Source organism: Cantharellus anzutake (genome assembly GCF_015039405.1).
Source record: "Cantharellus anzutake strain C23 chromosome Unknown EI90scaffold_46, whole genome shotgun sequence".
NCBI classification, from domain to species: domain Eukaryota; kingdom Fungi; phylum Basidiomycota; class Agaricomycetes; order Cantharellales; family Hydnaceae; genus Cantharellus; species Cantharellus anzutake.
In genome coordinates this window covers 379,293-404,265 of record NW_024066996.1, presented here as the reverse complement: position 1 = coordinate 404,265, position 24,973 = coordinate 379,293, and the positions used below count along the sequence as shown (strand labels likewise).

General features: G+C 49.5%; 8 protein-coding genes across 8 annotated transcripts; 6 read left to right on the top strand and 2 right to left on the bottom strand.

Moving 5' to 3' along the window:
* Window positions 1-517: 517 nt before the first annotated feature.
* Window positions 518-2,919, top strand: EI90DRAFT_2999358 (esterase-like activity of phytase-domain-containing protein). Its single transcript, XM_039056288.1, has 9 exons — window positions 518-1,048; window positions 1,118-1,269; window positions 1,334-1,345; window positions 1,406-1,711; window positions 1,760-1,812; window positions 1,870-1,980; window positions 2,039-2,339; window positions 2,395-2,570; window positions 2,630-2,919. The coding sequence occupies exons 1-9, from the start codon at window positions 923-925 to the stop codon at window positions 2,866-2,868; spliced, it is 1,476 nt and encodes a 491-aa protein (XP_038912862.1). The 5' UTR covers window positions 518-922; the 3' UTR covers window positions 2,869-2,919.
* Window positions 2,920-3,309: 390 nt separating this feature from the next.
* EI90DRAFT_2999353 (nucleoside diphosphate kinase) lies at window positions 3,310-4,521 on the bottom strand (the record flags this gene model as incomplete). Its single annotated transcript, XM_039056287.1, has 6 exons — window positions 4,104-4,521; window positions 4,003-4,049; window positions 3,823-3,937; window positions 3,577-3,729; window positions 3,429-3,519; window positions 3,310-3,370 (listed from the first exon to the last, which is right to left on the bottom strand). Exons 1-6 carry the CDS (start codon window positions 4,204-4,206, stop codon window positions 3,310-3,312), a joined length of 570 nt encoding a protein of 189 aa, XP_038912861.1. The 5' UTR covers window positions 4,207-4,521.
* On the top strand, window positions 4,258-5,261 carry EI90DRAFT_3070597 (ubiquinol-cytochrome-c reductase complex subunit 6). The gene is made up of 4 exons (XM_039061237.1): window positions 4,258-4,439; window positions 4,495-4,523; window positions 4,582-4,701; window positions 4,822-5,261. The coding sequence occupies exons 1-4, from the start codon at window positions 4,298-4,300 to the stop codon at window positions 4,912-4,914; spliced, it is 384 nt and encodes a 127-aa protein (XP_038912860.1). The 5' UTR covers window positions 4,258-4,297; the 3' UTR covers window positions 4,915-5,261.
* A 1,241-nt stretch (window positions 5,262-6,502) lies between these two features.
* Window positions 6,503-8,897, top strand: EI90DRAFT_2930184 (LETM1-like protein-domain-containing protein; the record flags this gene model as incomplete). The annotated part of the gene is made up of 10 exons (XM_039055015.1): window positions 6,503-6,901; window positions 6,964-7,107; window positions 7,162-7,299; window positions 7,347-7,550; window positions 7,607-7,867; window positions 7,924-8,034; window positions 8,088-8,186; window positions 8,237-8,392; window positions 8,447-8,744; window positions 8,803-8,897. 10 exons carry the CDS (start codon window positions 6,503-6,505, stop codon window positions 8,895-8,897), a joined length of 1,905 nt encoding a protein of 634 aa, XP_038912859.1.
* A 1,815-nt stretch (window positions 8,898-10,712) lies between these two features.
* EI90DRAFT_3229921 (uncharacterized protein) lies at window positions 10,713-13,946 on the top strand (the record flags this gene model as incomplete). The annotated part of the gene is made up of 18 exons (XM_039066495.1): window positions 10,713-10,863; window positions 10,976-11,043; window positions 11,096-11,265; window positions 11,330-11,382; window positions 11,432-11,448; window positions 11,507-11,524; window positions 11,576-11,599; window positions 11,647-11,801; window positions 11,859-12,037; window positions 12,091-12,098; window positions 12,148-12,239; window positions 12,293-12,390; window positions 12,444-12,540; window positions 12,581-12,719; window positions 12,775-12,854; window positions 12,909-13,018; window positions 13,071-13,266; window positions 13,319-13,946. 18 exons carry the CDS (start codon window positions 10,713-10,715, stop codon window positions 13,464-13,466), a joined length of 1,803 nt encoding a protein of 600 aa, XP_038912858.1. The 3' UTR covers window positions 13,467-13,946.
* On the bottom strand, window positions 13,308-16,866 carry EI90DRAFT_3229915 (uncharacterized protein; the record flags this gene model as incomplete). The annotated part of the gene is made up of 11 exons (XM_039066494.1): window positions 13,308-13,767; window positions 13,817-14,067; window positions 14,119-14,229; window positions 14,274-14,381; window positions 14,445-14,831; window positions 14,885-15,827; window positions 15,879-15,986; window positions 16,041-16,255; window positions 16,313-16,479; window positions 16,529-16,582; window positions 16,628-16,866. 11 exons carry the CDS (start codon window positions 16,864-16,866, stop codon window positions 13,513-13,515), a joined length of 2,838 nt encoding a protein of 945 aa, XP_038912857.1. The 3' UTR covers window positions 13,308-13,512.
* A 148-nt stretch (window positions 16,867-17,014) lies between these two features.
* EI90DRAFT_1942623 (uncharacterized protein) lies at window positions 17,015-20,352 on the top strand. Its single transcript, XM_039052357.1, has 11 exons — window positions 17,015-17,748; window positions 17,868-18,162; window positions 18,250-18,444; window positions 18,508-18,628; window positions 18,685-18,702; window positions 18,869-18,930; window positions 19,011-19,133; window positions 19,201-19,395; window positions 19,645-19,672; window positions 19,789-19,856; window positions 20,014-20,352. Exons 1-11 carry the CDS (start codon window positions 17,438-17,440, stop codon window positions 20,071-20,073), a joined length of 1,476 nt encoding a protein of 491 aa, XP_038912856.1. The 5' UTR covers window positions 17,015-17,437; the 3' UTR covers window positions 20,074-20,352.
* A 279-nt stretch (window positions 20,353-20,631) lies between these two features.
* EI90DRAFT_3146540 (peptidase M24, structural domain-containing protein) lies at window positions 20,632-22,526 on the top strand (the record flags this gene model as incomplete). Its single annotated transcript, XM_039065427.1, has 13 exons — window positions 20,632-20,747; window positions 20,813-20,882; window positions 20,994-21,033; window positions 21,093-21,209; window positions 21,271-21,362; window positions 21,413-21,564; window positions 21,621-21,694; window positions 21,750-21,770; window positions 21,822-21,969; window positions 22,035-22,173; window positions 22,235-22,252; window positions 22,323-22,426; window positions 22,484-22,526. 13 exons carry the CDS (start codon window positions 20,632-20,634, stop codon window positions 22,524-22,526), a joined length of 1,134 nt encoding a protein of 377 aa, XP_038912855.1.
* Between the last annotated feature and the right edge of the window lie 2,447 nt (window positions 22,527-24,973).

The following is a 24,973-nucleotide window of genomic DNA, read 5'->3' as shown; positions in this document are numbered from 1 at the left end:
AAATTGGCCAATTTCATTGTATTAGAAGCAACAGGACCGTCAGAAATGTCCAAAGTTGACTGCCACAATTTCCTGATGCGGGTTGACGATGACCGGTTGTCATATGGCCCTCTATGGCCCTCGTCACTGCGTATGCGGTACTGGCATGCAGACTTGCATTGTGGCGACCATATGGGAGGCATACATAGAAAACCCTGGCATTCCAGAGCTGCTGGGTTTGTCAAAAGTGATGCTCGTTGACTTGTGAACAGTTGTTCTTCGCCAGCCAGCCAAGGTGGTAAGATGGGGCTAAAGTGGATGAGGCGGAACCAGAGTACTTAGCCCTCCAGTAGCTGGGTAAAAATTTGAATTTGTTCAGGAGTACTTACGTGGGCTGTCTCCTAGCGATTTCTGGGGGCGATGCCATCGAGCTTCTTGCACTACAGGGGTGTCTTCCCGAGGAGTTGTGCACGGCAACAGTGAAGCCTCTGTAATGACAGATTCACACACATATAATGCACAGCCCCAACGCTGCGCCTGCCTGGCCACCGAATAGCTTTCTATATATTGTTTGTTTGTCATAGAGGCTGGAGTCCTGCCTAGAATAGCTTCTAGGCAGGATCCCCGACCTTGGTCCGAATTGCTGAAGGCACTGTCATAAATAGGGTTCTACTTATCTCACGATGATATTTTTCCTGTGCCTGAGCTACATTCTTGGAATTGCTAGTGTTCCTGAAATTTGTCTTTTTATGAGCTCGATGCACTGTGCGATAGCCGACGCACGTTGTACATCCGAACCATTCTTAGTGCTTCTTGCATGAGTCGTGCGTTCTGCGCTTACGTTGTTAGCAGGGATTTATGTCCAACTTGGAGAATCGCCACCCAGGTATAAGATTGACGCCAAGAGCGATGCTTGGTTACCTTCAAGCCCTCGACACTGAAGATGAAGAGTCTTGCCCACAGTGCACTCCTAGCCTGTTCCTTCGTTGCTGCTGCCCAAGGAGCTGTAGTGCCAAGGACCCTGGGTCCTGTTTTGGTGACCTTGGGAGGCTTGACATTTATCAACAAGGTGGGTGCTGGGCAACGCAGTTACTCCCCGCAGGGCGTTATACTAAAGCCCTGGCTATTTTTCCCTTAGGGACTCGTGGCGGTTGGGACCATCTCAGCCCAGCTGCGTGACACATTAGGGGAAACAATTGGAGGGATCGGTTCTGCGATTGCTCTCGAACCCGGTACCTTCACGAAGCAAAGCGGAACGTATTCTGGTACCCTAATTACGCAGCCCGACCGGTACTACCCTTCTCCTTATCCCACCTGAAATTAATTACTCATCCAATGTTCATCTGTGGGGTAGCGGCCACAATACGTGAGCGATATCCCGCCAGCGATGAAGCGTTTCCGTTTTTATACCTTGACAACTGCACAGCGAAGGTACTATTGATTATCGAGCTCGCCGCCAGTACTTCGACTTCACCTTTGCTCCGTATTACGGGACTGGCAAACTTCCTTTCGATGTTGGAACCAAAACATTGAAATTGACCTATCGTCGTACCGCACTCACTTTCGACCGGAAGAGAGGACGCACGACAGGTTTAGACGCGTTGGGAGTTCGCCCTCAAACCCCTGGATATCCTCAGAACCCTTTTGCTGACCCGCCCATTCCTATTGCTAATGCGACCTATAACCATTTGACCATCGATGCGGAAGGACTTGTCATCAATAAAGATGGCTCGTGAGTACACCCTATGACTATTTCAATCCACATCTCACCGTCTTCTAGGTACTTCGTGAGTGACGAGTACGGTCCTTATATTTACCGATTTAGACGTGATGGTTGGAGCTCGTTTCGATTTTGAGATGTCGGCAGTTAGTGACAGAAATTGCGTTTAGGCACACTTCTATCGACGATTCAGCCCCCTGAAGCTCTTGTTCCTCTTATTGGTGGATCATTGAATTTCACATCTGCCATTAACCCCGATACTGGTCGAACACCAAACCAAGGTTACACATCTGTTCCCAAGTTCCTGATGCTGGACACTAAGATCTTGACGTGCAATAGGCTTCGAGGGCTTGACCATTTCGCCAAACGGCAGATATCTATATGCAATGCTCCAGTCTGCCACGATCCAGGATGGCGGGTCCTCCAAGTCAACTAACCGTTATACCCGCCTCTTCAAATACGTCGTGTCGGGGAACAGCCGTCCAAAGCTCGAAGGTGAATGGATCGTGCCTTTACCTCAGACATCGAAGGGCACCACTTTGGCGCAAAGCGAGATTCATTACCTCAATAAGAATCAGTTTTTGGTGCTCTCCAGGGATGGAAATGGTCACGGAGGCGATTCAACTCAATCTTCTTACAAGTAAGTTGAATGTAGCTTGTGAAATTTGTCATTAACATTCGAACCGTTTCGTCAGGCAGGCAGACCTCTTTGACATCTCGAAAGCGACTGACATCCACGGCTCCAAGTTCGATGGACTCACGCCAGTAGCACCAAAGGGAGTTCTAGACCCATCTATCACCCCAGCTGCCTATGCTTCGTTCGTCAATTACCTTGATCCTGACCAGCTCGGAAGATTCGGCCTTCAGAACGGTTAGTTTGTTCAATTCTTTAACGGATAAAAACGGATTCACAACAGAACTCGATGTCAGGAGGGGCCAAGGATAAGACCCTTATCTCTGCCAAATGGGAATCGTTTGCACTCGCCCCGGTGCTCGATCGGTCCTTTCCCAACGACTACTTCCTCTTCACCATGACTGATAACGACTTCATCACCATCAACGGGAGTGCTGCCGGAGTCCCATACGTAGACCCATATGGTCAAGATGTTGACACTCAAGCTTTTGTATTCAGGGTGACCTTACCCAACGTAGAGAAGTTCAACGTGTAGTACCACTGATGGACCTGTATTATCGTAATATAAATTGACACTTGGGTCCTCCTGCGATCTCTGCGTGTTGCGGATTTAATAATCTAACTGATTGGCCTCGTTTTTTTTTTCGCCTTAGCAACGTTCGTCACCATCATAATTGCGTTTTTGGAGTTTTCAGAATCTCACTGGCTGTTCCAATGGAAAGATTGCTAGTGAGACACTGACCTCCCCCTGGTCGGATTCGTGCGCAGAAAGCAGATCCTCAAGGGTTTAAGGGTTAATCGTTTCTCCGTTTTCATCATCAGGAACTGGGCCCTGTGTCAACTGCGCGTGGTACTTGCTTGATTTCCACGGATGACCAGCTCAGTGGGCACACTTTGGTAACCATGCTTTCCCCAGCGCGCTCGACTTGCAATACGTGATATTTCCTACTACTAATACATATGCCCCCGATCGTCTTTATTCGAATATCCACTGAGCCTTCACATCGGTATATTGAACAACGCCCTCGGGGAACCAACTGAAAGCGAATAGTTCGTCAGTGCTCAAAGGTGAAAGTAAGAAGGTAAAGTGCCCACAGGGTGATCTCCTTTTCAGCATTCTCGATGGAATCACTGCCGTGGCACACATTTCGCCCAACGGCAAGGGCGAAATCGCCTCGGATTGTTCCTGTATACGGAGATTGAGAATCAGGTGAGAACAATCGATGCGAAAGGCAGAACACACCTGGAGCTGAGGCGAGTGGGTTAGTGGTACCAAGGATGGTGCGCCCGGTCTTAACAGCATCCAAGCCCTCCCACACCGTTGCAACGACAGGCCCAGCGTTCATGTACTTGATAAGTCCCGGGAAGAATGGCTTATCCTTGAGATCTTCATAGTCTGCAGCCGCACAGGCGAACGCAGCCAGGGTCAGTATCTATATATCATGTTCCCACAAAGGGAGAATATAAACCCGATAGACTTGAAACGCACGTTTCTCAAGATGAGGGACTGAAGCATGGACCAATTTCAAGGCGATTAGCTTGAAGCCGCGCTGCTCGAAGCGCTTGATGATTTCTCCAACGATCCCGCGCTGGACGCCATCAGGCTGTTACAGGAACGTCGAAATGACCAAGATCGAAATATTGATAGAGGATTGGACAATGGACAGACCTTGATCATGATGAAAGTGCGTTCGGCGTTGTTAGGCATGGCTGGAACTATTTGGAGGTTACAAATAATAATCGAGGCGCCAAAGGTGTTTATCGTCTCACCTTCTAAGCCTTTAGACAGCCTTAAGAATAATGTGAAGGAAGCTAATAAAGCGACGAAGAATGTTTTATAGAATTTCGGTGCGGACCCGGACGTAAGAAGCATAACGCCGGTAAAATCCGAAGGGCATTTCACTTTCTCAAGCTCACAGGCAAGCGGTCAGCTCGTCGAACAGAGCTGATCTTCCATAGCCAGCATGGTGTTCGGACCATTCGGTGTTTCACTTGCACCTCAGATTCGTGCTTCTCGCACGCTTTCGAAATTCTTTGCTCCATTGGCTCAGTCATTTGCCAGAATATCCGGTCATCGCCAGATGGGTCTCCGGTATGACGACCTTTGTTAGTGTTGAGTGTCGCTTTGTGTATCGTTCCCTATGTTGATTTTTGCGTGCAGTGATTGAGGAGCGGGATGATGTTGCGAAGGTCCGTATACCGTGAGTAGTTGTGGAAGGTCAGGCTAAAGGGCTCTCTTTTTCATTAGGCCCTCCAGCGTTTATCGCCTGCCGAGCAATATGATCGTGCCTGGCGTATACGCCGGGCAGTCCAGCTCTCTATTCTTCACCAAAACTTGCCAAAAGACCAATGGACTCCCGTTAAGGAGGTGCGCAATGAACCTGTGTCGCGCTCGCACACCTACATACCAGAGTTGTGTTGTGTGTGCGGCGTGCGCTTCGTGGATTGTGGACTCACCCTCTGTTTTTTTTTTTTTTGCTCACGTTAGGATACCCGATATCTTACGCCTGTTATTGAAAATGTTGTGAAGGAGGACGAAGAGCGCAAGTTCTGGGACAATGTCGAGCCTATTCGAGCATAATTGTAATCATATCAGCTTCAGTATCCTATTATGTACCTTATTCTTTAAAACCCAACCTTCGCCTATTCCTTTGTGCGTTCTACATGGGCCATGCTTCCTGCATGGCGCCCTCAAGTCAGCACTCATTCGGAATGCTATGGGTTTCTCTTGTTTCGCCATCATATTTATCCCGTTACCAAAGACTGCAACAGAACCGATTCACAACCGTTCTCAAAGTATCTATTTTTGTCTTGCTGACTCCAATGGGCCATGGATGGATGGATGGATGGATGGATTCATTTTAGAGTACGTAACCGTGCCTATCGGCATATGCCGTACTATAGTGACTCGGGTGAAAAAAGTTTGGAGAACATAAGGATGTGAAGAAAGGAATTTGTTTGACCTAGGAAGTATGAGACATCGAGTAATCAATGGTGTGAAGGAGAATAAAGTGAGATGAAGCAATAACACATAAAGGGGCATGCGACCCCTGCACTGAGATTGAACAACGGGTGAGGGAGAATGGAGGTGGAAAGAGGTTGGATAGAGAAAAGGACACGCGACCCCCAGTGTTGGGGTCGCATGTTTTGCTGCTGTGTGCCTATGGTTAAGTCAATGTTTGAGTGCGCGGTTCTTGCGGGTGGGTGAGTTGGAGGGTGCTTTCACGGGTTTATGTCACGGTAGGCTGGTGAATGTTCCAGTGGCAGCGAAAGGCGATGGGTGTTGGTGGCATCTTGCTCATGCTTGTTGAATAAAGGCATGTGGCAGATAGGCCTTTGGTAGAAGGGGTAGTGGAGAGAAATGAAAGTGTTGGGGTGACGGCAGGACTTGAACCTGCATTCCTTGCAGTCAACTTTTTGTCGGCATATGGGGCTATCGTTGGCGCTACCACTATCGCGCCTCGTCACGAAGAGGTAGTGGAGAGAAAGATGAATCGGAAGGGTGTTGGGGTGATGGCAGGACTTGAACCTGCACTCCTCCGGCCTGCCCATGGACTTATGGAGGCTACCATTGGCGCTACCACTATTGCACCTCACCATCCCAAAAGGTAGTGGAGAAGAGAAAAAGAAGGAAGGGTTGGGGTGACGGTGGGACTTGAACCCACAGTCCTCTGGCCAGTCCCGTCTGGGCTTACGGAGGTCACCATTGGCGTTGCCACTATCGCGCTCGTCATCCCAAAAAGGTAGTGGTGAGAAGAAAAAGGAAGGGTTGGCTTGACGGCGGGACATGCACCCGCGCTCTTGCATCTCTCCAGCCAGTGCGGCTCTGGGCTTACGGGGTTGCGGTTGATTGGCATTACCACGGTGGCCACGTCATCCTCCCTTCAGATGTTAGAGGCCTAATTAGTTTTAAACAGGGGCACCGCGTGAAGGTTTAGGCCCGTGCCGGGTGTTCGCTGTGGTAGCAGAACTCCCCCTCGACTGACATCCATCGTCGAGGCCCTCCAATGGGCCATTTCTCATTGCCGAAATCCTTCTGGAGTCAGGTGATCTTCACAAGCTCCCAGTACTCGCGTAAAGCGCCATTAATGGTTGTATGGTTTCCCCTGCCGGGGCGAGGATTGGCAAGCTTGCCTTATCGGCCTTTCCGCAATGCCCCCTCTACAGTAATGGTTGTCCAAGAACATCATCTTCTGCTCCGATCTACCCACCAACAGAGAATTCTTCCCTTCCGTTATAATTCGACCTCGGCCACAGAAAGCGGAAAATCATCAAGCGTAAGCGCGACTAATAGCTCAGAAGTTTCTTCTTCGGGTCCTTCAAAGTCTACCAGCCCAAACCTCATAAAGGATGCTGAAAGAGATATTAGTAACGTAAATATCACTCAAAAAAAGAGCACGGAAGCTCCCAAGCAGCCTCTCCTCACGAGAGCATGGCAAAAGATTAAACATGAGGCAAATCACTACTGGGATGGAACCAAGTTGCTGGCTTCTGAGATTAAGATCTCCGCCCGTTTACTAAGGCGAACGCTTCAGGGGAAAGCTTTGACACGGAGAGAGCGCCGTCAGGTGTGTTGCAGCCCCCCGGAATCATATGGCGCTGCATTGACGCATCTCTCTGGCTCCCTCAGCTTCGAAGAACAACTCAAGACCTCCTCCGGCTCATTCCTTTCTCCGTTTTCGTCATCGTCCCCTTCATGGAACTTCTCCTGCCTGTGGCTATTAAGCTCTTTCCCAACATGCTTCCGTCAACATTCGAGGATAAGTTCGCTGCTGTTAGTCAGTCCCGGTCCCTGTGGCGTACCTTTGAATGCTTACGCCTTCCACAGGATGAGAAACAAAGAAAGCTTTTGCGGGTGCGCCTAGAAATGGCAAAGTTCCTCCAAGAAACCCTGCTGGAAAGTGGTATTAAAGGCGGGAAGTCGATAGTGGGCACGGAAGAGTTCAAAGAGTTCTTTTATAAGGTTGTCAATTACAAAATACCATTTTGTCTTGTTGATTTAACCATCTCCAGGTCCGAAGCACTGGTGACAGGCCTTCAACGGAGGATATCATCAAAGTAGCAAAGCTCTTTGACGATGAACTCACCGTGGATAACTTGTCGAGGCCACAACTCGTCTCCATGTGTCGGTACATGAACATTAACGCGTTCGGGACGGACAACTATCTCAAGTACCAGATTCGCAAGCGTCTCGAGCATATCAAGCGGGATGACAAGGTTTGCCTGGTGCCGTCTCCTCACTCTAGTTGCGTGACTTATCTAGTTGTTACAAGTTGATTGCGGCTGAAGCTGTTGATAGTTTGTCTACTGCTGAACTGCAACACGCATGTCAATCACGCGGTGTCAGGACTATGGGTGTTTCCCCCAGTCGTCTACGCGAGGAGCTCGATAACTGGATTGATCTCCATCTAAACCACGATATTTCCGGTGTCCTCCTCATCTTGTCTCGTGCCTTCGACTGGGGCGAGAATCGAGGTAGTGATGGAGTCATTCAAAGTTTGGCTGGTGTGTTGAGCAGCTTGCCTGATCCACTCGTGAGTGCAATCGCGATTTTAATAATGATCAGATCATTGACATTGGCGCGTGACAGCTCAACGAAACAGAGTTGGCTGTGGATAGCGAGAAAGCGAGTTACAAGCAGAAACTCGAAGTTTTGCAACAGCAGGAGGAGCTCATTGAAGATGAGGCTGAGCAAGAGAAGGTACAGGACCCATTGTTTTTAGCGTTTATTCCGGATCCTCAATGTTCTTCCAGAAAGAAGAAGACGCTAGGCGCGCCAGGAAAGAGCTGGAGGAGAGACAGAAGCTTGAGGAGGAACAGCGTGTTGTGCAATCCATGCTTCCTGATTCCGAGGTGCGGGAAGTTAACGACCCAGATGGGATGTGTCCTGACTGTTCACCTAGCTTGTCGTTGAACCCGAAGCAGATGACGCTCGCATGACAACTGAACAGCTAGCTGAACTCGGAGAAGCCCTGGTAATCCTGTGTGCCAAATCCAGTGTCTTGAAAGAGCGTGATGAATTAGGGGCGATCATGGAGCAGAATCTTCAATCTGAAGAGGTGATGCCTTCCAACATCGACCCCAACAATCAATTGCTGATCGCTTGACGTTAGGAGACCTCTGGGGAGGCATCTCCATCACAATCCTTATCCAAGCGCATTCGTGGTATGCTGAACAAAGTGGATAAGCAACTTGATGACTATGACTTCCGCGTCGGGTCATCGCTTCAGCAGATCACTGCCGATCAGCAGGGACGTATATCCATTCGGGATCTGCGACATGCCTTGAGTGTCATCAAGCATAAGCCCGATGCGGAGACTGTAGATGGCATCGTCAAAAAACTTGACCCTGATCATGATGGCTACGTATTGCTGGAGCATGTCTTGGACTTAGTGAAAGAGGAAGGTCTCGGTATGCGTTTCGCGTGACCTTCTTTTGTCGCCACGTCATGGACTTTGTCGCTTTTCAGGTATTCTTGTTGACGACAACGCCAAGGATATTCTGGGTCAAGGGAAGGAACTCAGGGAGTTGAGACCCAAGAAAGAAGATATCATACAGGAGTAACTATAATAAACCCAGCACTAATTTGACTATTTTTTCCTCTGGCATTTAATACCCTGTGCAGCTGGTAAGCTAGCTTGCTCTCACTGTCATATTTCATGGTTGGGGTCGTGACGATTCGGCTACTTGGATGTTCTCGCATTTTCCTGGCCCTCTGGATGCACTTTCCGGACTTCCGGCTGTTACACGAAGCCTGAATGAATCTGGGTGACTTATGTTCTCTAATTGCGCCAATCTTCAAACGCGCTAATGTCTGTGTTCTCGCTAATTTCTCCATTTCATATTCAGGATGCTCCACACCCCATGCTCCAACACATGGTGGATCGAACCGTGTATTTATTTGGGAGCTCCAGTCTGCGAAGTGTTCGTTAAATCAGCAGTCGTCTCAACCATGCGCTGACGCCAGGGAAGATGGAAGCCACGAGAAATGGCGCTCAAGGAAACTGAGGTCTATGTTCGCGCGTGAGAACCACGCTTCCTCCGATGGTGCAAATCTGTCCAGCACAACCAAGGTAACACTATCGAAGTTCCGTTGAGGTTTTGGGAAATCAGGTGGCCAGCGACACTCGTTGACCGTTTCCGTCTTCAGGCAGCAAGTCTACCTTCCATCCAACCTCGCCTGGTTGCACACTGGTAGCATGACAGGAAATTTCTGTTTTGGCCTGCGTCTAAGCTAAGGCGCGGTCCCGGGCCGTACTGCACCTTAACGTATGGTACCCTGAGGCACCAGTAACAAACACTTTCAGTGGCTGCCATGCGAGTATACATATTTAAATCGTGTTGCTAAACTGATTTCGAGGATTGGTGGCTGGTGTATCAAGTGCCCCGAAACCGTGCAGTCGGAATTTGTCCAGCTTAGCCGAAGTCTACAGTACACTTGACCGACGACGCGGTGAGAACTCAACCTTGGCGGGAACTTCCATGTCATGCCCAGGGCAGCCAAGCAAGCCCTATCATATTGTGGGTAAGGATGGAAACCACCTGGCTTTGGCACGCAATCAGTCCCATCTTGCCTGAACAAGTGCCTGTTCAGTCAGCGGCAACACAAGGTTTCGAACAAATGCGATGCTGCACTGGGATGCACCCAAGGGTGGGGATAATAGTTTCATTTTCGTATATTGCTTCCACACTATAATTTTCCATGCGGGCTCTGATGAAACTGGGGTCGCATTTCTCTTTCCTTGTTTCTATCCTCAGCTCTCCATAGATTAATACTCGAGACTGATAGCCTTGTCCTAAATCAGCCCACTTCCCTCACAGATTGACGTCGACTGAGTCGATATTGATGACGCCCTTTGTGTTGGAATGCGTGGTGATATTGTAGGCCCAATTACTGGAGATCTGGGTGATACTTGGAGGTGGTTGATGATTTAGTGTTTCAAGTGTTGATGCGCAAATCCGTAAGTTCCCCCCAAGTTACGTAGTCCGGGTGCTTGATGAGAAGGCAAGTAGCCAGAGCCCCAATGCACGAGACTGTTATACTCTTTTTCGAAGTACAGCAGTCACAGAGTGGCGCTCTTGACAGTGGACACTTTTGGACTTGTCAACTTAGTCATCACATATACCTTGTATTTAATTCACGTCTCCGATAGGCCCAGTGCTTAGCCTAGCCTAGCATCGTAGAGCTGTGTGCTCTTTGACGGGATGGTGCGCAGAGGTGGTGGAGACGCGAATAATTGAGTGATCGATCTCAGTTTGTACGTTCCCACGACGTTGGCCGAGGTCCGGACTGAATCTCGAGCAGACGGATCGCGTCCAAAGCTCAGGACCCTTCCAGCGCATCCAAACACCAATACATCGAACAGAGCTGGAACCTTCATGATACCCAGCACGAAAGAGCTTGTCGACAAATGGCTCTCCTTGGATCAAAACCAAGCTACCAGGGCTGAGATACAGGCGCTTTGGGATGGGGGTAATATCGAAGAGCTCGATCGACGACTGAGAAATCGAATCGGATTTGGTACAGCAGGTTCGCACCCAGTTTTACCGCTGACGAAAACCGTTCTAATGTAAAGGAAGGTACAGTAAATGAGGAGTGTCATGTTGCTGCTCATCTCGAATGACTTTGACACGTATGAAAGGTCTACGCGGCCGCATGGAGGCGGGGTTTTCTCGCATGAACGATGTCACTATCATCCAGGCATCACAGGTCTGCAATCCTAATGCAAGGAGTGGTACTGTGTTTGATAGCTGTCACGTAGGGTCTTGCTTCATACACCAGGGAGAATGTCGCCCATGCAACAGAAAGAGGCGTTGTCATTGGACATGATCATCGGCACAACTCCGAGCGATGGGCACGGCTTACTGCCGGTGCTTTCGTCCAGGCAGGCTTTAAGGTCTTTCTGCTTAGAGGCCTAGTACACACACCCTTGTGATTCGATTTGCCATTTGCTCATCTCCGCCATATTAATTGTCACCGTCACCACGCGCGATAGGGTTCCATTTTCTGTGGCACATCTGAAAGCAGCGTGTGGAGTGATGATTACAGGTCTGGCGCCCGTTTCAGGATCTGTTTCGAAAGCTGACAGCACACCTAGCCAGCCACAACCCCAAGGTTAGCGCGCCTGCGGCTGCTTTGTTGTGACCCGAGCACTTAATCAGTCACATCTCAGGATGATAATGGGTACAAGGTGACCGCGAATATTTCAAGTAATATTTGCTACTCACGACCACGGTGATAGGTTTATTGGGATAATGCGGTACAGGTAGGTTGATCAGTGACAGAATGAGCGTTATCTGATAAGGGTGGAAGATCGTTGAGCCTCATGACAAAGGGATTGCAGCTGCCATTGTAGAATGCTCGGAGCCCTTGATCTGGGACACATCGACAGCACTTGGTTCCCCGGACGTTACAGCTGGAGCGAGGAAAGCATATTTTGAGACTTTGAGAGGTCTCAGCTATTCACAGTCAGTTAAGTTCGGTCAGTGGCGCCCGTCCACTTGATGAATTTCATTCCGTCCTAGTGCGACAAATCAGTCATGCATGCTTGACTTTGTCAATACGTCAATGCACGGAGTCGGACACGAGTACGTTGTTCAAGCATTTGAAACATTCAATTTTCCTCCGTTCGGATATGTTGAAGCACAGCGGGCTCCCGACCCCGAATTTCCCACTGTGCCCTACCCCAATCCGGAAGAGAAAGGTAGATTATGATTAACGCTCCTGGTACAGCTCTGAGTCTGACTAACCTTTCAGGCGCACTGGTGCGAGTTGCGCCCAGGAGGAAGTAATGCTGACTTAACATAGGCATAGGACTTGGCATTGCGCCAGGCTAATGTGATAGGGGCATCATACATACTCGCTCAAGACCCGGATGCAGATCGTTTTGCTGCAGGTCAGCGCATGTACGTGTGCAACGCATGTTAACCCCGCGTCAGAGCCGTTCATGTTCCTTCAGCAATGCGGGAGAGTGGAGGATTTTTTCCGGGGATCAGTTGGGAACTCTCCTAGCCTGGTGGATCCTGTACAAATATCAGGAGTCTGGTAACCCAATTGGTTTGTTTCGGCATCCTTGGTGTTTTTTTCGGAGACCTGATGGACCCATCTAGAGAAACTCGCGATGGTGGCGTCAACAGTCAGTTCAAAAATGCTAGAAGCTATGGCTCGCATCGAGGGATTCAAATTTGCAGAATCTTTGACTGGCGCGTGATTCCCGGCTTTGGAATTCAAGTGCTTTTTTGACAAGCACAACAGGGTTCAAGTACATTGGCAACACAGCTCTTGCTCTCGAGAAGCAAGGATATGATGTACAATTTGGATATGAAGAAGCAATTGGCTACATGCATGGGACGGCAATCAGGGATAAAGACGGAATTTCCGCAACCGTAAGCGCGTGTGGCAGTCGGTCAGTCTTGTGGGTAACGCCGATCATCGGCCCAGATGTGTTTCGCCGAGCTTGCTGCCCATTTACACGCACGCGGTGCAACTGCGTACGATCATTTGCAATCTCTCTATGATAGGTATGCAATTAGCCTCGTTTTCGCCACCTTACACGAGCTGAAAATCATATCCAGGTACGGGTATTTCCAGACGAGCAACAGCTATTTCATATGCAATGAGCCCTCAACAATTAATCGCATTTTTGCTCGATTGAGACACTACAATGATAGCCCTGACGTCAGTGGTATTTTGAGAATTTCCACAGCCTCGCCTCATACGCTCTTGACAGTCCACAGAGCCCCGATATCCATCAACTCTCGGGGGACTCCGAGTCATTCGGGTTCGAGATTTGACTCTAGGGCACGCGTACGACAGCGAAAATGCGCCTTTATTCAAACCAGATTTCCCTCTGAGTGGTGGGCACATGATAACCTTCAGGGCAAAAGGAGCAGGAGACAAGCAGGGCACGCCCAGTATTGTTCTTACAATTAGGTACGACTCCCGGATCTCATCATATTCCCTGGGTTGATTGAGAGACTCATAGGACGAGTGGGACAGAACCTAAGATCAAGTACTATCTAGAGGGCAGTGCCGCAGACAGACATCTAGTTGGGACATTGCTCGAAGCGGCAGTAGAAGAACTCAACACGGAGTGGATGGAAGCTGACAAAAACGGTCTTGAGATGCCATGATATGGATGCAATATGACAAATATGATGAATGCATAATACCATAACTTCATTTTGCGGCGGTACTTCCTACGAGGAGGAGGCCGAAACGTGACCCAAGTTTTGCTAAGTCGAGAGTGGGCGTAAGATCTTCCTGTGGCGGAGGCGGTCCGAGAGGAAGAAGCGCAGTTGCCAAACGATCTATCTTCCCAAGCAACAGGGCTTCTGGTGGCCGAGTGATTCTTAACAGGGGTCCGAGTAAAAGCTGAACACGGGCGATCTCCTGATCTATGGCTGCACGATCAGAAGGATTGGGTGAGCGATCCTGAGGGGTGGAGCTAAGTAACCTGATAGGGATTAGGGAAAGCACCCACCGTCCCATTTTGACAATTACCCGCCAGCGATAAGACTATCAAACGTCCCAAGAAGGCAGTGTCGTATTTGTTCTGCTGCCTATTGAGCTTCGAGGATGAGGAAATATCTTCAAGAAATCCGCCTAGGAGCGCTGCCGGAACTGTTCTGAACTCAGATGACGCAAATGGCAGTCCGAGCAATTGCACTTCGTCAACAAGTAGTAGCAAAGCCTGAATAAGCGCAGGTGACGGTCGCGGCGGAGTCGGGTTGTCTAGAAGTCATTGAGTCCGCATGTCCATGCTGACAATGACACGATACTGACCCGGAAAATCGAATCTAGCTGTTGCGTATGCCGTGACACTGCGATCGATTGCATATCGCTCCCACAACGAAATGGATCGTTTGAACACCGCCTGCAGCGGCAATTGAACGTCTGTGAACGAAGAATTAGGGGTGCCAGCCAAACAATGCCATTACACCCGCCTTTTGGAATTTCCTGCTGCCGACAAAGCACGCGAGTATAAAGCGAGTCCGCCAAGTTGTGTGCGAGTCGTCCAATGAGAAGCGACTCCGCAACTGCTATTGCTAATTTAATTAACGGAGCTGTCAAGCACGGATGTGGCAATTCCACCGCAACAGAACGCTCACCATCTGTTACAACCTCATCGGATGATGTTATTGAATCAAGACGTGCGCTCAATGTTCGTCCTATTTCGATGCACGTCTTGAGTGACGCTTCACTGTAATCCCGGTCCACCCGATCGATAAAGCCACTGGGTAACGAAACGTCAGAACTAGGAACGGTAGGAAAGATCCTTCGCAAACCTCCCAAAAGGATCCCTCGCAAATGAACGAAATGACTGTTGAGGTCCCTGACGGCCCTCTGGAAAGTCTTTCCCATCGCGCTGAGATAAGGGATGCGCCACGCTATTCGATTGTCAAGAGCTTTGCGGAATGCCACAAACGATAGGTTGGGGGAGCGAGGTGATGAGGGATGGGGTATGGAGCTCAGTAAGAAGCTTTCTGGGTTGATTTCTGTCAAGGGAAAACGTTCCAGCGCATTCAGGCGAAGGTTTGTGGGCACGTACGGTCAGAAATTTCGCCTCCTTTGAAGTCATCCTTGACTTTCTCAAGGAACGCCGAAAAGCTATTTTCTATATCCTTTAGCGATGCATTCCATAACACTTTTGCGCGCTCCAAACATGACGTATCAAATACATTTATCGCAGCGCCGAATTCCTCTGTTGACATTCTGTCACTGTACGAATGCAGCACGCATCTCACGTCCCATACGTCGGTCAGTGTGTCCAGATTAGCCAACCAAATCTGCAGGCTTGCTTCAAGGGAGGAGAGGCTCTCTTCAAACCATGCTTTCCGAGCTTTGTGGACATCCTCCTCTGACAACTGGGAGGCAGCTGATGAGGTGTCGATATATGGTGAATATAAGATAATGGACGGCGGTAGGAACTGGAGAAGCAGTTGGGAAGAAGGAAGAGATTCAAAAATCGTGGTTGTAGAGAGAGTTTGAAGAACGGGGGTTATTGGGGTTGGAGTCGCATGAAACGATGAGATGATTGAAAGGCGCGATTTATGTTTCAGATGGTTGGGTCGACCTATTATCTGTGCTGACTGAACTGATTCGAGGACCTGTTTGATGAGCGGCTGCTCCATAAGATCGTCAGCACCAAAGATAGCCCGGCTAGTTTCCAGTGTCCCAATCAGGAGGTCCAGAACTTGGCGCAGCGTTTCTCGAAGTGCAGAAACTGCCTCCTTCCGTCGTGTGCGGGAAGCCCTGCTGCCATCCAGAGCGAGATCAGCCAGTAAATCGGCCGCAGCTTCCGAGTTTTGCTTTCTATCAGCAGAAAATGGTGATGATGGTCGAGATCGACTAGGTGAGGTCGGCACGAGCATGCCAAGCTTAGATATCAGGCCTTTTAGCGCTTTAGACCGTTGGGACAAAAAGAGACCAAGACTCTCGGACATTGATATGGTATCCAAGAGCAACAGCGCGATAAGGGTGTGGCATGTTTCCTACAGAGAACGCATGAAATTCAGAGAACCGGATACATGTCGTGCACCCACGAGAGGAGTTCTGAGCCAAACACGCAAGTCCTGTGTTGACCTGAGCACAATTTGATGTCGGAATGTGCTAATAGCATCCCATTGCCGTTGGGCGAGAGGGAAACTTTCCTGCGCAGAAGAACGGTCGTAGAACACCAATGTGGTGACCAAATATACTCTTACCTCCACAACGATACCCTTAGAAATCCAGGGCTGCTCCGAGTCTTCTTCGTCATCCCCATTTTTGACAAGATTGCGAAACACCACCCTGGATACTGAGAAGAGCCATGAGGCGTGCAGATGCTGATGCTTCTCCAGTAATCGCCACAGCTGCTCTGGGGCGTCCATCAAAAGCTTAAGGTGCGCGGAAAGAGACTGCAAGACTTCCAGTTGTCCATCTATACACCATAGTTTATTAGTGCAAGCCCCACTCCTCCCCAATATTTGTCTCGCACCGTCCCTCTCTCCCTTCCTTGGATGATGAGGAATACTTTGGAATGCTGAGGTTTCGGAATCTGCTGATGCCTCTTCAAGGGAGTCAAGAGCAGAGACGACTCGGTTTGAACTGTCGCGCATGGTCAAGATTGAGGTGGAAGCCTGCAACAAATCTCGGTAGCGTTCGCTACACTAACATAAATGATAAGAAATGGAGTAGATGGAAGGCAACGTACCCAACCATTTGCCGCAGCTCCTCTTGCTTTCCATCTGCCTCCGCTCTGCGAATTCTAACTTAGCAGATAGGATGCTAGTTTAGCTGAATAGAAGCATACCGAAGTCGATTCTGAAGTGCGAGCACTTCAGAAACACTGAACCTAGCAAATAGTTCGCCAGAAGGCAGTCGACTCAAATCGTGGTCTGAGCCCTTGAGAGAAATGGGTGTGACATTCGGGTTGTGTGGAGTTTTCAGCGCTAAAGGGCTTTTTGACGTGAGGCCAGGCGTAATGGGGTCCCATGCAGCACCGGGTACTAGAGAAAGCGTTGGTCGTTCCCTCTTCGCCGCTACAGACATACATGCAAGGGAGGAACAATTGATGAGTGCCGCGTCTATTCAGTCTTGACGAATACTTATAGGAGATACGTCCCAATGGTGTTTTTTGTTTCTCAGCAATGAAAGGCATAAATTTTGAGCATTCTCAACGAATTCTGAGGATGGCACGCGCATTGTTTGCGAGATTCATGGGCATAAACGCGAGGTGCAGCTCGTCGACGAGTGCTGCATCTGCACTTGACCAGAAAATTCGATTACTTTCTCATGTTTTTGTATTGAGGCAACGTGTTTTTGTGAGCCAGCGGCAAAAGATGCCGGTGACAAGTCATCTGTCTCTAGTTGCAGTGAGGAACGGGGAAAAATTCGAGTATGATTGTGGAGTTTGCTCATGTTGTTCAACTGCCGCCCGCCTGTTTACTACTTGCAACCAATCTACTACCTGCAGAGGACACTAATCAGATATTACACTCTGCGGCGTTACGGGAGGCTGTTGGGCGTCCTCACTCCCGATAGAGGATCTGTTGGCCTAAGTGAGGGGCCAACTCTAGGCAGGTTTGGGCGAGGTTTTCTCAGCGGACAGACGTAACGCCCAATGTCTTCCCAAGTCGCAGCGTTCGCCGACGGGCCATACGCACCCATTCTAAGTGCACCTGTTAACATTGAGGGGACAGATCTCTCACTAGCGACGGAGATCTTACCTGCGCCTCCACCGGTTGCCTTCATTCGACTGCCAATGAACAGGAGGCCAGGGGACCTAGCTAAGCGACCGCTCCCCTCTTTCATACCCACAAGTGATCCAGGGTCAACATACGCGACCCATAGCGCACCGACGCCTATGGTAACGACTACAACTGGAGTGTCTGATGACCAAGGAAGGAGGAAACGAGCGAGACTCGAGAAGTTGTACGTGGTCAGATTGCAATCTGCATCACCCCTCACTGAACATTCCACTCCCCACCTACGTCTCCTCACTTCGTTCCTTGCTTCGATGGCGTGCGTTCTGTTCCTGCATTGTTTTTTAGACCTCTAAATCGCGCATCAAGGTCGTCTACACGGTACAGCATCAGTCTGGCCCCTGCCAGTTCTCCACCGCCAGAACTCCTCCCACCGCCAATCATCACCCCCCAACCTGCGGGCCCATCCACCGGATCTCGTAGTAGCCCCGCTAGCGATGACGGGGCGCTCGCCTCAGAACCTTTACGACTGGAAGATACTCCATCCCTCCTTACCAACAAGTCGAAGAAAGGGCGACCTCGCAAAGGCAAACTTGACTCGAAGCCTGATTATGCTAAAACGGAAGATGCAGGGGATCCAGAGGTGACTAGAGAGCCTGTGAACACCCCTTTTGTCTGTTCTATGACTGATCTTGCAGAAATGCACTTCACTGATGTTTCTTCTCATCAGCGAAACGACGACATTTGCGCTTGTTGTTCCATCTCACACCATGCGTCGAACGCCAGCCCGCTCTCGCACTTTCTCTATTGCGATGGATGCACTCGCTCGTTCCACATGGGCTGTCTGGATCCCCCAATCATCGACAATGAGGACATGCCCCCCCCAGACAAGGATTGGTTCTGTCCGGCATGTAGCGCCAACAAAGTGATTGCCGTACATTTTATGTTGTCAACGTCTGCTAAGGAAGAATCCCCAACGTCATTCTAGGCATCCCTGTCCAAGTCCCCGACCATCGATTCCCCTTTCGATCACTTAATCTATGAACAAGGCCTCCAATTGCCTCAAGTATTTTCCCTACCAGAAGACATCAAAGCCTACTTTAAGAATAGTAAGCTGTCTCTTTAACAACTAGCTTCTTTATCGGTGAATGACTGCACTCTCTAGTTGCTACGGGTTACCAAGGTGTGTATGTGGACACAAAGGACTTGAGATCTGGAAAAGCAAAGTGAGTTGAAGTCGTAGGTCTCCTTCGTGTGCCTGAACACCCGAATAGCCGATACGGTTTCCTGGAAGATCGCGATCCATACAGGCTAAAGGACCGCAACAACAACTTCATTATTTGTTACAGATGCAATCGTTCGTCAGCGCCAGGCTCGGATCTGGAATCTCTTCTGCAAGATGCTGAGAATGGTATGTTGGCATCTCGAAGGGGAGCAGAACCACGGAGGGCGAAGCTTGCTGCCGACGCTGCGATTAATTCGGACCAGCAGAGAATTATCTCCTGTGATTACTGCAATCTTCACTGGCACCTCGACTGCCTGGATCCCCCGATGACAGTTATGCCGCCTCCCCTCAAAAAGTGGATGTGTCCGAATCACGCCGACCATGTGATGGTGGGTATTTTGAACCACTGGTCACAACCATTTGTATCACGCTGTGCTTACAAATAGCAAATTTCAGCCTCCCCGCCGCAGTACCAAAAATCCCCGTATCATTGAGGTCAAACATCCTGGGACAAGAAACAACGGGAACATAGAAATTATCCCTTCGGCAGAGGACCTGGCAAAGGAAACCGTGCCATACGATGAGATTTATATCAACAATCGACGGTACTTGATTCCCGAGAAGGCGATAAGGCTAGACTTCCTCCAGAAGGCGGCCGAGTTCAGAGGTGCCAATTGGAAGCCGAAAGTGGCTGAAAGGTGTGCTGTCCTCGACATTCTTACAATACTTTGCTCAGTTCTATGCAGGGAAATCTCCGATACCTTCGCCTCGTCCCCGCTTACTTCTCTCACGTCTCTTACTGACGACGAGGATCGAAAGCAGGAGACGGAAGATGCGGGTGATGGTGACAGTGATTCTGAAAGTGAAGGGATTTCGCGCGCCGAGGCACAGGCTGCCCAGATGTTATTGCAAATCTCCAAGGGTCTAAGTGTGAGTCAGTCACGTTCGTCTTCACCATGTGCTACCTCAACTTGCCAGTGTAGGGGTCCAAGGACATTAATGAAACATTGCAGCATGTTGCTCATGTTTTGCGTCGCATTACAGGGTCTCTCGCATTCGCGAATGGGCCAGATCAGTCCCTTTCAGATTTCGTCCACTCGATCTTCTCGGATGTAGGTTGGTACTTCTCCATCAGGGATGCCTTACTGACTGGGACCGACAGTGGGAACACGATCACGTACTGCACCCTGCAAACGATCCTCTGCGACACCAACTCCGCCCACTCTCACCGTCGACCTCTCTCTCATCCCTATCATCATCCCTTTCTAGCGTTCCAGATATACCTCTTGCATCTCCCTCACCTCGTCCCAAACCCGATTCACATGTTAAGGCGGGCTCTACAGCCACCTCATTTCGCATTCGACTCAATCGCAGCGGCAGCGCTGCGGTTCCAGGGGCGAGTCCGTCAACCGTGACTACACCTTCCAAGATGAGCCGGCAAGATTGCGGTTCGGTTTCTTCGCCTGCGCCCCCGTTATCTGTCAATGCCGATCCCTTGCTACAAACTTCCAACTGTTCACTATCCGGTCGTGCGTCACCCTCAGCAATTTCCCTTCCTCAGCTGTCGCCACAGGAGATACGGCAGCTCCTTCGGCTTCGTTCTTTAGTAGTTTCAAAAGGAGAGCAGAGAGTGTTCGACTTCTTCAGCTCGTAATTCACACACCTTCGTTATCTATATATCTGTATTGGTTCGGGGTTTCTCTTGGACCTTCATTGTCCTTATCATAGTCCATTGTTGTTACAAGTATTACTGTAGCTCTTAATGGTTCCGTTGGAAGAACCTGGATTGTGCCGAAAAGGCAATTCCCGCAATCGAAAAACGTTGTGACCCCAAACGCAGGTGTGCCTTTGGCATCAGATTGTACTTAGCAGGCTCACTTCAGACCCATGCCGACTGACGCGTCTACCGCTGCCAAGTCTCCTCCTCATGTCATCACTTGTCAGAGCGACAACTGTCCGAATGGAAAACCGCCAGCGCGCCTGGAATGTCCCACATGCCATAAGTGCGTGCTGAATGTGGGGAAAGAACCTCACAACAACGTTGTGCCCATCTGACCACTACAGACAGGCTAGGAATTACAGGCTCTTTCTTTTGTGAGCAAGCCTGCTTCAGGGAGAATTGTGAGTGCACATTGTTCGTGACTGCAATGTGGCTTACCACACTTCGGCTCCAGGGGTACGTATTTGCACCAATATAAGGACTACCACCTCAAAATTGCTGCGGCTCCAAATTCACGTTGTTCCAATAGAAATCGCACAAGCAAATACATGAATTCGTAAAGGCCTCTGGTGCGATTCCATGATTCGTCTCGCGAGGTGTGGCTCATTCAGCCTGATGTGTGACCCAGCCATTACAAATCCATTCCCATCTTATCGCTTTACTGGTTCTTTGCGGCCCGTATATCCCCTATCTCCTCGAAGAGTAGTTCCGGACCACATTCCTCGACCAGATTATGCAGAAGACAGTACGGATTACTTCATCAATATCTTTGATTTCTGACAATCAATATCGCGGTCCTGCTGCAGGCATTCCACATTCTGAGCTCAAAAGTGGATATTCTGGAAGCATTAAAATACTCACCAAACAGGAACAAGAAGGAATGCGGGCAGTCTCTCGAGTGAGGAGTCAAGTTCTTTCAACCCTTCCTGTCCTGAAGTATGACCACAGCTTGCGCGGGAAGTGCTCGACATCGCGGCGTCTCATATTCGACCAGCTATTACAACAGATGAAATAGATGCTATCGTTCACGAGGCTTGCATCGAGCGCGGTGCCTATCCATCGCCATTGAACTATCGCAGATTCCCGAAATCCGTTTGTACGTGAGTGGTGATCCTGATGTTCAACAAGCGCTCGGTTCTGACTAGTCTTCATGTAGCTCTGTCAATGAAGTCATCTGCCACGGAATCCCTGATCAGCGGAAGCTGGTCGAGGGCGATATAATCAATCTTGGTGAGTTTCCCTTTGAATACATCCTAACTACGTGCCTGATGGGGCGGTTGGGAAGATGTCACATTATACCACAATGGTGAGCTTGCTCCTCGTCACGCGCACTCCGTGTAAAGGGCTTCTTTCGAAGGATTCCACGGTGATGTGAATGCAACATACCCGGTTGGCGAGATCAGCGAAGAATCTCGGAAGCTCATCGATACCACTCGACGCTGCTTGGACGAAGCAATCAAAATCTGTAAACCGGGGGCATTTTTCCGCGATTTAGGCAAAGTCATGTACGTTATTATGCCGAATCTGCCAGTGCCTCAATTTGCAGCATCTCATTTTCCTTATCCGTTAGCGAACCAATCGCCCAAAAGAGTGGCTGCAGCGTTGTGAGGCAGTACACGGGTCATGGGATACATAGATTGTTTCACTGCGTACCAAACATTCCACACTATGCCAAAAACAAGGCGGTTGGCCAGATGAAGGAAGGAATGGTGAGTTGGGATCTCCTTTGGTACATCGACTGTGGCGCATGAGAATTAATCATCTATCAAGTGTTTTACTATTGAGCCGGTTCGTCCCGCCTGACTGCGTTCCAAGGAATCGCGGATTCACTGAACATTCTTTATCGGGTAATGCTCAGATGATCAATTTGGGCAACCGGCATGACGCTGAGCATTGGCCTGACGATTGGACCGCTGTCACTGTCGATGGCAATAGGAGCGCTCAGTTTGAAGAAACATTGCTGTATGTTTACTTCCCTTCTCATTCACTGAGGCTTTACAGATCTCCATTTTACTTTAGGGTTACTGCTGATGGAGTGGAAGTATTGACTAGAGGACCATAATTAGTCAAAGAGCACCCATTTGTGTGTTGCCCCTTTTTCATTTTGTCCACACATTCCCCGCGTGTATGCACGCGCGAGCATAATGATCCTTTAATAGCCGTTCTGTTGCTACAAACTTATTGTCGAGGCTCAGCCCGTGGGATAACCATTCCTGTCACGCAAACATATTTCTGCCTCATGGCCTTAGTCACTCTCGGGATATGCCCATCGGATCGTGCAGCGAATGAATCCTGGATCTTCGCACCTCATGAGTATTGGATATAAGGTTACGTTTACTTAGTGGATCCATCCGTTATCGTGCTGTCCCATGTGGTGTTCTTCATCTGTGCGGGCTTCTCATCTAAAGCGCGATGAGAGCATAGTCAATGAGGTGCATTTCTTTGAGTTGAATTGTAGATTCTGAGCAAACATATACCAAATTCCCGGTCTAGCGCCGAAACAATCAGCATGCTTTGCAATCGAGATCGACGGCTTTATCGACTGCTTCACTTTCTCCTTCCGAGCGTTAAGGGATTTATGGAGCATCTAAGGTGGAAATGTTGTGGAATTGATGTCACTGATCCGTATAATGGCGGTTCTATCTACTCGAACATGTTGCTTTCAAGTAGAAGCTGACTTACTGGACCCCGTTTTCATTGAGGGCTACATATTCCGCTTCCCATAAAAGCAGCTACTGCTTTTACACCTGCTTCACCATTCCGACCATATCCCATATTCCCCCCTCCCCTTCCCGTACAAACATGCCATACGATGATTATTATCGACAGTACGCACCAATCCCCGAAAACGGCCTGACGTACAAATGGGAAAATCAGGGATGCTTCAAGAACGCTGTCTATAACGAAATTACGAGTTGTGAGTGAGGGCAGGGGCAATTCTCCCAAACGGGGTTCGCAGACTGAGCGACTGTGACTGAATTTAGTGTGGGGAATTACACCCTTCAGACGCGGCAGGCGATGTACCGAGCTGCGTTGCGCAGACATATATCCAATCATGTTTGGCGACGAGTACGCGGGTTCCAGGGGTTGCAGTTATATCCAGTTTCACGATGAGGGGGATCTCATCCGGTCCGTTCAGACACCTTCTCCGCGGAATCCTGTCATTGATTCGCAGCTTCCGTAGCTGTAAGAACTGCTTTCAGTCTTTCGTCAAAACAGATCTTCTCCGCGTGTTTGGCGCAGTGGAAGGTCTGCAGGTGACGAAACGGAGGGGGGAATAAGTGCACAGATCAACAATTCACGGCGCTCTGAAGGCGGCTGTGGGGTTTGGGGCCCGCGTACTACACATGAAACGTTGGGGACTGAGATTGAAACCGAGCGGGTGATTGGTCGTTTGCTTCCGGCCATGACACTTTTGCCTGTCAATACTCGGACATGAACCCTCTGTTCCTTCTGGCTGGTCAGGCCTCCTGTGATGATGATGATAAATCTATCTTAATGCCCCGTGGCCTCGTGATGACGTGGCAATGCGGCTATTCCGTCGTAACACCGTAGCGTACATGAGGGGATCATCTCTACATGGGCAGTCTGGTCGGGTGTCGTGGTCCTCGGAGTTAGGTCTCCCGTGATACCTATAGCGTCTCGAAGCGCGTACAATTTCCGGTGAACCACGCAATTTATCTTTCACAATGCAGCCGATTTCCCTTATCAGCGGCATGCGTCTTTATTGTTGTACCAATCGCCCGCTGGGAAGTTTCGATAGGGGTTCATATCGGAGCTCGTTTCGGGTTTATCCAGAGGGCATTGCATGGTTCCTTTATTCGCTGTATTCAGGGAGAACTCAACTGGCACCTTACTGAGTTTGCCACAAATATTCTTGTCAACGCTTGATGTCGATGGCCCATCCACATGCATGGCTCTTCCCCTCACTAGGCGTCGATGGCACCACACCCTCCGGTCTTACGGGCTCGTATGTGTGATATACTCGAACGCCCGTGCGAGATTTTGCAATGACTGTAGGACTGTAGCCCTCGATATGCTTGATTTTGGTTGAAGCGTCTGATCCGAGCCGAAGATATTTACTGGAACGCCGAATCGCAACGGTCCTCGCTACAGGGTCCCGATGACTGAACTTTGAGGCAAGTCTCGTGCTCTATAAAGGATTGTACTGTACGGGCTTTCATCTCCATGAAGCTCTTGATAGAGATTTCTAATACATTTTGTAACTTGATGTTGTGCAAGTTCCCTGTCTGGCCGACGGCTTCGTTTTAGAAAATGACCTTCACGTCCAACTAGCACCACGAGTGTCATGAGACCGCTCCAGCTCACAACACATGTATTCCCCAACTCTCTTTGATTTGCCATGCCCGAGGCACACCTTGAGGCACACTGTAGATAGTTGAAGTAATACATCAATGCCGATGAGCTATCCGCCCAATTCCTGCATCGTCGGGTGGCTTGCTGTCATGAGGGGTGAAGGTCTTGATGTGATTCCACTTTGCGATTACC

Coding starts and splice junctions, on each gene's coding strand:
- EI90DRAFT_3070597 (XM_039061237.1), top strand. CDS start 4,298: ATGGTGTTCGGACCATTCGGTGTTTCACTTGCACCTCAGATTCGTGCT. Junction 4,440..4,494: donor TCTCCGGTATGACGACCTTT/GTTAGTGTTGAG, acceptor TTTTGCGTGCAG/TGATTGAGGAGCGGGATGAT. Junction 4,702..4,821: donor AATGGACTCCCGTTAAGGAG/GTGCGCAATGAA, acceptor TGCTCACGTTAG/GATACCCGATATCTTACGCC.
- EI90DRAFT_1942623 (XM_039052357.1), top strand. CDS start 17,438: ATGTCTTCCCAAGTCGCAGCGTTCGCCGACGGGCCATACGCACCCATT. Junction 18,931..19,010: donor TCTGCAAGATGCTGAGAATG/GTATGTTGGCAT, acceptor TCGGACCAGCAG/AGAATTATCTCCTGTGATTA. Junction 19,396..19,644: donor GGCTAGACTTCCTCCAGAAG/GCGGCCGAGTTC, acceptor CAGGCTGCCCAG/ATGTTATTGCAAATCTCCAA.
- EI90DRAFT_2999358 (XM_039056288.1), top strand. CDS start 923: ATGAAGAGTCTTGCCCACAGTGCACTCCTAGCCTGTTCCTTCGTTGCT. Junction 1,712..1,759: donor GTCATCAATAAAGATGGCTC/GTGAGTACACCC, acceptor ACCGTCTTCTAG/GTACTTCGTGAGTGACGAGT. Junction 1,813..1,869: donor TTACCGATTTAGACGTGATG/GTTGGAGCTCGT, acceptor AATTGCGTTTAG/GCACACTTCTATCGACGATT.